Source organism: Myotis brandtii, unplaced genomic scaffold, assembly GCF_000412655.1.
Source record: "Myotis brandtii unplaced genomic scaffold, ASM41265v1 scaffold79, whole genome shotgun sequence".
In the NCBI taxonomy this organism is placed as follows: domain Eukaryota; kingdom Metazoa; phylum Chordata; class Mammalia; order Chiroptera; family Vespertilionidae; genus Myotis; species Myotis brandtii.
The window spans coordinates 46,407-55,891 of NW_005371173.1; the positions used below are offsets into that span (position 1 = coordinate 46,407).

At 41.4% G+C, this 9,485-nt stretch overlaps 1 protein-coding gene across 2 annotated transcripts in view; it reads left to right on the top strand.

Moving 5' to 3' along the window:
- XRCC5 (X-ray repair complementing defective repair in Chinese hamster cells 5 (double-strand-break rejoining)) overlaps positions 1–9,485 on the top strand; it is an 83,684-nt gene that overhangs the window by 38,300 nt on the left and 35,899 nt on the right. For both annotated transcript variants that reach the window (XM_014531118.1, XM_014531119.1), the window contains exons 15-16: positions 3,945–4,035; positions 5,678–5,747. In XM_014531118.1, coding sequence (XP_014386604.1) covers positions 3,945–4,035; positions 5,678–5,747 — 161 coding nt within the window. The remainder of the gene's footprint in view (positions 1–3,944; positions 4,036–5,677; positions 5,748–9,485) is intronic.

Genomic DNA, 9,485 nt, shown 5'->3' on the forward strand with positions numbered 1-9,485 from the left:
GTTGAGATTTTTAGATTCTTCCTGATTAAGTTTTGGAATGTTGTATTTTTCTAGAAATATGTCCATTTCCTCCAGGTTGGCTAGTTTGTTGGAGTAGAGTTGTTCATAGTATTTTTTAACAATCCTTTGTATTTCTGTGGGGTCTGTTGTTATTTTGCCTCTTTCATTTCTGGTTTTGTTTATTTGGGTCCTCTCTTTGCTTCTTGGTGAGCCAGAAGCTTCCAGAAGATGCTTTGTATGTCTACTGTGACCTGGCTAGAGGTTCATCAATCTTGTTTATCCTTTCAAAGAACCAGCTCTTGGTGTCATTGATCTTTTGTATTGGTTTTTTTTTTGTTTTGTTTTGTTTTTTTTGGTTTCTATGTTATTTATTTCTGCTCTGATCTTTATTATCTCCTTCCTTCTGCTCACTCTGGGCTTTTCTTGTTGCTCTCTTTCTAATTCTTTGAGTTGTAGAGTTAGATGATTTACTACCATTTTTGTTTGTTTGTTTTTTGAGGTAGGCTTGTAGAGCTATAAACTTCCCTCTCAGGACTTCTTTCATTGTGTCCCATAGATTTTAGATTGTTGTGTTTTCATTGTCATTCGTTTCCAGGATGTTTTTAATTTCTTCTTTGATCTCATTGGTAACCCAATCATTGTTTAATAGCATGCTATTCAGCTTCCAAGTGTTTGAATTTTTTAAAATTGTTTTTATTGTATTTTATTTCTAATATTATGCCATTGTCTGAGAAGATGCTTGATATTATTTCTATCTACTTGAATTTGGAGAGACTTTGCCTGTGACCCAATATGTGGTCTATCTTTGAAAATGTCCTATGTGCACTTGAGAAAAACGTATATTCTGTGGCTTTGGGGTGAAATGTTGTGAAGATGTCAATTAAGTCCTAATACCCTCTCCCCAGAAACATACCCTAACATACTAAGTTTTGCATATATTTTCAGGGCATTCACACATTCCTTGATGCCATCCTTCGACCCCTGATTAAAAACCTTTGCTTTAATGGCTTTTCATTACCTTCAGCTTAAGATCAAACTGTTATACAAATGAGAAAACTCAGATAGGCAGAAAGAAAAGTATCCTATATTATAAAAAGGAAGTATGCAAATTGACCATCACTCCAACACACAAGATGTCTGCCCCCATGTGGACACAGATGGCTGCTACAAGATGGCTGGCAGGGGAGGGCAGTTGTAGGCGATCAGGCCAGCAGGGGAGGGCAGTTAGGGGCGACTAGGCTGGCAGGGGAGGGCAGTTAGGGGCAATCGTGCCGGCAAAGGAGCAGTTGGCATCAATCAGGCTGGCAGGGGAATGGTTAGGGGCAATCAGGCTGGCAGGCCGGCGAGCAGTTGGGAGCCAGCAGTTCTGGATTGTGAGAGGGATGTCCGACTGCCCTGTGGGATCGGGCCTTAATGGGCAGTTGGACATCCCTCAAGGGATCCGAGATTGGAGAGGGTGCAGGCTAGGCTGAGGGACACTCCCCCCCCCCCCCCCCCATGCATGAATTTAATGCATCAAGCCTCTAGTTTATCCATAATCCAGCTACTTAGAGAACCAGTGTATTTCTTCATAGTTGCTGAGTCTAATTTAGATGTTTTCTGTCCTCATCTCTCACTACTTCCCAGCATGCACCTCATGCCCCAGTCCAACACAGCGACTTGCTATCCTCTTACAGGGATGTGCTGCTTGCCACAATGCTTTGTTAATTGCCTGTTTATATATTTATCTTTTTTATTTCACTGAACTTCTTAAAGATTTTGATTGCATATTAATTTTTGTATGTTTATTATCTAAAGCTCTGCTTAGTTTTAGTGGCTAACACATTGTATTAGGTAAATGTTTGGCTAAATAAATAAATTGCAAAATTTATACATATTTATAAAAGAAAATGAGAAGAGGAGAAAGAACAATGAATTACCTATGGTCCCAACATCCAAATGCAGCAGCTCCTAACATTTGTATGTCTACTGTGATCCTGCATGGATAATTTCTACCTCCCAGGGCGCTGCTCCTTCATAAGTAATTGGGGGATGAGAGTCATTGCCCTTTCCCACTTCAAATAGACAGTCTGAGTTCAATATATGTAGAATTCCTAATAATGCTATTAAATGATTTAATATTCAGAATATTAATCATATTAAAATTTCACTACTTTCTGCTTATTCCTGGGCCTGCCTTCACCTACTCAGTTCTGAAGAACTAAAATTTATATCTTCTTATCCTTCTTTCCCAAGAATCTTATCTTGGAAGGTTTAAGAAATTCTCTATGTGATTCAAACTTGTATTCTCACAGAACTTAGCACAGTGCTTTGCATATTTAATGGTTCTTAATGCCATCTTATAAGTTAATTTGTATCTTTGGAAGAGAATAGGTACATAGTTGATATACTCATGGTACTTTTTATCATAGTGTTTTCCTGAGGAGCAAACTGAAGATCAGAGAGTCTAGTAGCTTACTAGAGTCTAAACTCTAGATATACTGGGATTAATATGAAATCAATATTTTTAAGAAGGCATAAAATTTCAGGGCTAGGGAGTCTTGAAACAGAGACTAAAATCTAGCTCTTTGGTTTCCAAATCTTCAGCAGTACCATGAGCAGTACCAACTTGTCTGTCTCACAGGAATACCTGGCCAAGTTGAACTGAGACGACTGCGAGGTTTTTTGAATGGACTCAAATTCTGGGGGAATTTCATGCTGCTTTGGGTTTATGCATTTTCCTCCATTCTTGCCATCAAGGCTTTGTGTGCTCAGCTTCTGTTCTATTTGAAGGAAAGAACTCAGGATGATTCACCCCTTTTAATGATTCCTGGGCCCCATCCTTCTGTCTTCTATCTATTTTTTCTTTTTCTTCTTTTTTTTTTTCTTTTTGCTTCTCAAAGGGAAAAAGGCAAGTGGTGAATGGGAAAGATGTCAAGTACTAAAACTTTTAATTCATGTTTTTGTAAGGCTCTGATTACTGTAGTCCTTCATCTAGCTGTAAGAGGAGATTCATTATTGAAACAGCATTGAATAAGCCAGCTCATGCCTTATTATTCTTTGCTTTAATTTTAGGATAACCTCTTCTTCATGCCTCATTGTCTGAAGGTTGGGCTTTTGAACAAAAACACATCACATTTAGAAATACTAGATCCTAGTAATTTCCCTTCTCATTCAGCCACTTCTTGACAGCTGCTTTTGCCCTGGATTGATTATTTGTCTGGGAGGAAAATCTTCATATCTCAGTGTTCAGTAGCTTAAGGGAGATTATGGGCAGAGCCTTTGGATTTGATTTGATTTTCCTTTGCAATTAACTTGACCTCTCCTGACTTCTAGACAGGCTTTTAAAGCCAGAATGTTGCTTGAAGCAAGATGTTTGATACACTTCCTTGGAGTCATCTTTCCCTCACGACACAGATGCTATTGGACTCTGTTAGCATACTGTCCAACACAAAATTAGGTTTTTTTATAGCTTGACTTCTCTAAGAACTAGCTCTTGCATATTTGATCAAGGGTTATCTTGTAAGCTTTGAAGCTGTAAGAGGAAGTTTCTAAAGCTCTCACGTACATGATGAAGAAGACACAAGTCTTCTATGCACATGGAAAGCTAATAGCTATCAATTCTGAGATGGAAACCAGCAAATAGTATCTGAAGAGCAATGGGTTTCTTACTGAAATGTTCCGTTTCCATGACCTGTGCTTGCAGTTGCATCTGTGAGAGGGCTTTGTGATGTAACTGCTGACTGTGACCTCTATGCTGTGAAGCAGCCAGGGCTGCTCAGGTCAGGGTCAGGCCGGAAGCTCTGAGGTTGGGAAAGCGAGCCAGGCTCTTTGTAAAGGAGGACCAAGTGCGGCTGTTTATTTTTGACACTTGAAAAATAAAGTCGTACTTTTCACATCAGTAGTTCTGGGTTTTGTATTGTTTGCTTTGTTTTAAGGGGAAACCCTATTTATTTTTTTTACAGGCATGAGGAGGGACCTACCTCTAAAAAACTGAAGACAGAGGAAGAAGCCCACTTTAGTCTCTCCAGCCTGGCTGAAGGCACAGTCACCAAGGTGAGCATAACTTTTCCAGCGCGCTCTCCCCATTGCAGGAAGACGGGCTGGGGGAGACTGCATCAGTGTATGTTAGTCCTTCCAATATATAAGCCACGCAGGCGCATCCCATACTTCTTCCTGGAAGTAATTACTGTCAGTGAATTGCTTATAGAATGATCTGTATGATACACAGTGCACAGAGCACTATATCATACACAGAGCATGGAACATTGCTGTGGGAGTACTTTTTGTAGAGATTTTTTGTTGTTGTTGACTTCACTTTGCAGCTTTCTGTTTAGTCAAAATGATAGGGGTTGATGATACAAGTCTTAATCTCCAAGTACATAAAATTTGAGTGTAACTCTTCTTTCTGATATACCACTTCAGAACAGGTTTCACAAGTTTAGGATTTCTCCAAACCAAATATCCTTCGACACCTGAGATCTTTATTTAATGGAAAGGTTTTTGGAGCTTAAAGATAATTGCCTTATTTGAAGTGTCATTAGTTTGAATCAATGGGTCTTAAAAATTGTCCCTTACTAGCCAAGTGCACTGGGAAGGTCAGTTAGCACTAGGGCATGCCTTTTCCCTTCTTCAAAAAGAAATGCTCTCAGAAAAACTGAATGTCTGAAAAATGATTTGGGTTTTATTTCAATGTTTTATAGTGAAGGAAAAAAATTAAGGCCTTATTTGCTCGGAGAACTTTTCTGACTGCTTTACCAGAGCAAATTGGAAGCTTTAGTATGTTTTGTGCCGAAGTCTACCAGCCATAGAGCCCCGTTGTCGTCCTCCTTTGAGCTGAATGATACTTAGGCCCTGTTTAGGTTGGGACAGGAAGATTAAAGACATAAGTATGATCAGAAAGTGCCATATAGTGTGGCAGAGATTTCCATCTTTGAACCTAGCACTGCAGTAAACCTTTTTTTAAAAAAAATATATTTTATTGATTTTTTACAGAGAAGAAGGGAGAGGGATAGAGAGTTAGAAACATCGATGAGAGAGATCGATCAGCTGCCTCCTGCACGCCCCCCAGTGGGGATGTGCCCGCAACCAAGGTACATGCCCTTGACCGGAATCGAACCTGGGACCCTTCAGTCCGCAGGCCGACGCTCTATCCACTGAGCCAAACCGGTTCGGCTGCAGTAAACCTTGATACACGATCTGCTTGTACTGTTGGGTGACATCTTCAGTTTGGGCACGTTTATATATTCTACCAAAACTTCAATGCCAAAGGGTCAGCAGCAGTCCCCCCAAAAGGGGAAGTTCAGAGAGTCAAGCATCAAGCTGTTATTTTTCACGCCATCTTTGTAGGACAGATATATTTGGAACTGACCCCACACTGCAGAATCCTCCCTTCTTAATTGGTTGGGTGTCAGGATGCACAGGCAGTTTGCCACATAAAGCCTTCAAGCTGGGCTGGCTAGTCGCTTGGTAGTAATACTTCTGACCCCTCTGGAAAGAAGTCAGCTTGCACAAAGGGAGGTAAGTGAAAGTACAGTCGGCAACTGTATCTGCTAGCTTTGAACAGAACCCTGGAAATGACTAGGAAGGGCCTTCACTCTGGCTTTGCTTTTATTCTATAAGAGGACACTTCCGACATCAAGCCATCTTGTCTTGCCTGGGGTGATCTGCAGGGTTATTTTCTGTGGGTGTATTCTAGGTCGGAAGTGTGAATCCTGCTGAAAACTTCCGTGTTCTGGTGAGGCAGAAGAATGCCAGCTTTGAGGAAGGTGAGTGATATGCCACTGGCTCTGCATTTAGGGAAGGTGTTCAATTGAGTTAATGGATTTAAAATCGAGATTAAGATGTATAGCCTTTTGTAATAATGTTATAACCTCTATATATAGCAGTTTTCTTTCTTGTGGGTCTTTGTGTTGTCCCTTATTAGTGATCTCATTGAGACATTGTGAGCAATGAGATAAACTCAGTTCAGGTCTGCCCAAACAGAGGACTAATTTGTTAAGAAAACTGTGGGCGAGAACCTTGGAGTTTTTAGTTCCACTTCATTGAACTTCTTTGGGTTACTGTGAATGAGCTTAGAATAAAACAACTTTGTGTCATATCTCCCTGTTTTCTGGGATACACATTCTTAGTCTAGTCTTAAGGATTGGAGCCCCTTTACAACCCAGAAAGACCTTGCTGCTGCCCTTTGATTCAGTACTTCTGAAATTGACTACATTCTCACAGTTTTCTTATCATATATAACCTAGAATTTCATTTAGGCTTGGGTTAGTATTAAAATGGCTTCCAGAATGAATAGAGGGTCTTGAACTGACATTCACATACTACTTGAATGCGTTTATATTCCTGTTCTCTCACCCCTTAACGCAGGGTGGGGAAACTTTTTTCTGCCAAGGTCCATTTGGATATTTATAACAAAGGCCATACAAAATTATCAGCTTAAAAATTAGCCTGCTATATCTGGTCAAACATTTAATTAATTCACCCCTAATGCCTTGGTAGGGCCAGACAAATGATTTTTTGGGCCTTATATGGCCTGCAGGTGGATGTTCCCCACCCTTGCCTTTTAAAGAGTGGCAGCTAGCACTTGTAGTCCTGCAGCTTTGTGTACACAGTAGTAGTCATCAGTGCTGCCCAGGGTCAGGCCTGTCTGTGAGCCACCCTCTGTGTGTGAGTGTTAATGCATGCATAGAACTTTCTCTTCTCACTTCTTGGTGTTTTAGGGGGAGAATTTCCTAGAACACGACACCATTTTAGTTTAATCATCTATAGTGGCAGGCATAGGTGTAGGGTGCCTTAGTACTTCGAGTTTGAGAATCCTAGCAAGATGCCTGGACATGCTGTGCTGTTGCCCAGCAGCAGTCATAACCAGCTAAGCCTCAGAGAGAGCATGTAATCCACCAGGCCAAAGTTTGTTGGCAGCAACACCAAAGGCCAGACCTCTGAGAATTACCTAAGGAAGAACAGCTCTGTTACCATAGTAATTCTTTTAGGTGGGTCATGGATGTTTTATGTTTTGAGATCGAAGAAGATTTTGTGTTTTTGATGAAAGGTCATGGCCTTCTTAGCTTTTGATTGTTATGTTGTCAGTTACTTTGGCCAAAGTCAAGGGTCCTCCCTGTGGAAGTGATTGGCATCCCTGGTTGATGTAGGCATGGTCTCTTCAGGGGGCTGAGTCCAGAATCATCACCATTATGAAGGTAGCCACTAGTGTCTACTATGTTCAAGCATTGTGCACCCACTTTGTTATATTTTTGTCTTAGTTACCTACCCCACAGAGCAGTCCCACGGTCACATGAGCAAGTGGAGAAAATGTGAGAGCTTTAACAGCTGGTGCCAGAATTTGCTGAAAATTCTTCCATTGTTTTAATTGGGAAACTACTTTGATAAGTGCTTAGGGTAGAAATAGACTTTGTCCAAGGCTTGGTTGTTAACCAGTACTGGGGTTCAGAGGAGTGGGGAGCTACTAGCATCATAGAAGTAGACAAACTGGAGTTTAGTCAGGAGAGGGGGAGGAGAAAAGTATAAAAGCTAAGAGGGAGAGGAAGTGAAGGAATTAGCTAAGGGCACAGAGTTCTGTAATACGTTCCCAACTTATGACTGCAGATCCTCAGAGTCAGTAAAATCAGAATGCTTGGCTTCAGTGCTCTGGTGAAGAGGCAGAGTTTTGGGTCTTGAATTATTTCAGGCAGAGCAGAGAAAGCACCTCAGAGCACAGGAGGCCAGAGTCTGAAGAGCTCATGAGAAAGTAAACTGCTCAGAATGTTCACATTGAGGAAAACATGTTTCCCTGAGGCCATGGAATTGGGCATTTGAAGCAGATGTATGAAAATAAGGGCAGTGACCCCTAGATGGCACATAGGTTACAAATAGGTACTATTATCTCCTCTTTACAGATGGAAAAGCTGTAAAACTGGAGGAGATGAACTTCCCCCCAAATCACACAAGGATTCAAACTCATTTCTTTCTTAAATACTAGATTTTTCTACTTAGTCTTATTATTTCTCCTAATCCTAATGGCCTCCTTTCCTACATGTTTTTTGTTTATACATTATAGGGTCATGAATTTAAAAGCTTGTGTCTATAGATAGGACTTTTGATGAGTAGACTGTCTTTTGATTTTGAATGTGACTGAGTGCTATAGTGCTGTGATGGTGAAATGTCCCTCTGTGCCTCTGTCTAGGACTTGGTCAGTTAGATCTCCCCAGTGGCCTCACAAAAGCAGACTTTTTGCAGAGCTATGGGAAAATGGGACCACCCACTTGTTAACTAGTTCTCTTTCGTGGTCCTAACTTGCCTTCCCTTTCTAGCTTCAAGCTTCAGAAATTTTGTTTCCTCAATGCTTTTCCTACTTTTGTTCTTTTGCTTGTGCATGTCTTAGCCAAGGCCCTTTGTGAGCCAAGACTCACTTCCCCTGTAAGCCCAGAGTTGTCCTCCAGTCGTTAAGCTGCCTCCTTGATATCGATCATTATCCCTCCCGGACTTCTCTGACTAGGGCAAGGGAGGTAGAAGTCTTGCTCTTTTCTCCATTGTATCTATTTTTAAAAATTCAGTCGCCAAAAGCATGATCAATAAGTATTAGTAAGATTGTTTTACCCTTAGAACTTGGCCCTTTCACCTGTTGTTGTAAACTAACTAGAGGCCCGTTGCACTAAGAGATTCGTGCAATAGGCCTTCCCTTCCCCTGGCTGCCGGCACCGGTTTTCCTCCGACACCCGGCACCCAGGCCTTCGCTCCTCTTCGTGGCTCCAGATGGAGCCTTCAGTCTTCGCTCCACCGCTTTGCCCCGCCGCTTCGCCCCTACGTATGCAAATTAACCGCCATCTTTGTTGGGTTAATTTGCATGCTCTCCTGATTGGCTGGTGAGCGTAGCAGAGGGACAGTTAATTTACATGTTTGTATATTATTAGGTAAGATATACAGGTGTAATTCTGTCTGGCCTAATAATCGTGAAGTCAAACTGAGAAAATTGTGATCCTATTCCCTTGACATCAGTTGTCTACAGTAGGCAGCTACACATTTTATCTTCTGTTTTTTTGGTGTGAGGGATATTTTTTGTCCTAAGTTTATTGGCAGAGAGGAGATAACACTGAACCCCAGGAATGTGTTCTTCCTGGCTGCTGATGCTCCTGTAAGCTGTCTTTGATTCTCAAGTGTCCTTCTTCTGCTGGTCTCTTTCCTCCTTTCTTACACACCCCTACATGCTATCACTACAGTTTACAATAAAAAAATTCTTGACTACAGCTGTATATGTAATAATTGTGGAAGTGGAGTTGTTTCCCTCAAGCACAATTCATAAGTGCACCTGGAATTTGTAGTTGTAGGTTATTGGAAGAACCTGAGTCCACAGAGTTCTCAGACTCCTCAAATCAGGGTTATCCTATATAATAAAAGCCCAGTGACCATAACGGCAGAATGACCAAAACGACCACTCGACCAGTCACTATGAGGTGCACTGACCACCTCTCGGTCCCTTTCCCCAGTTGGCAGGCTCTGATCACCAATGG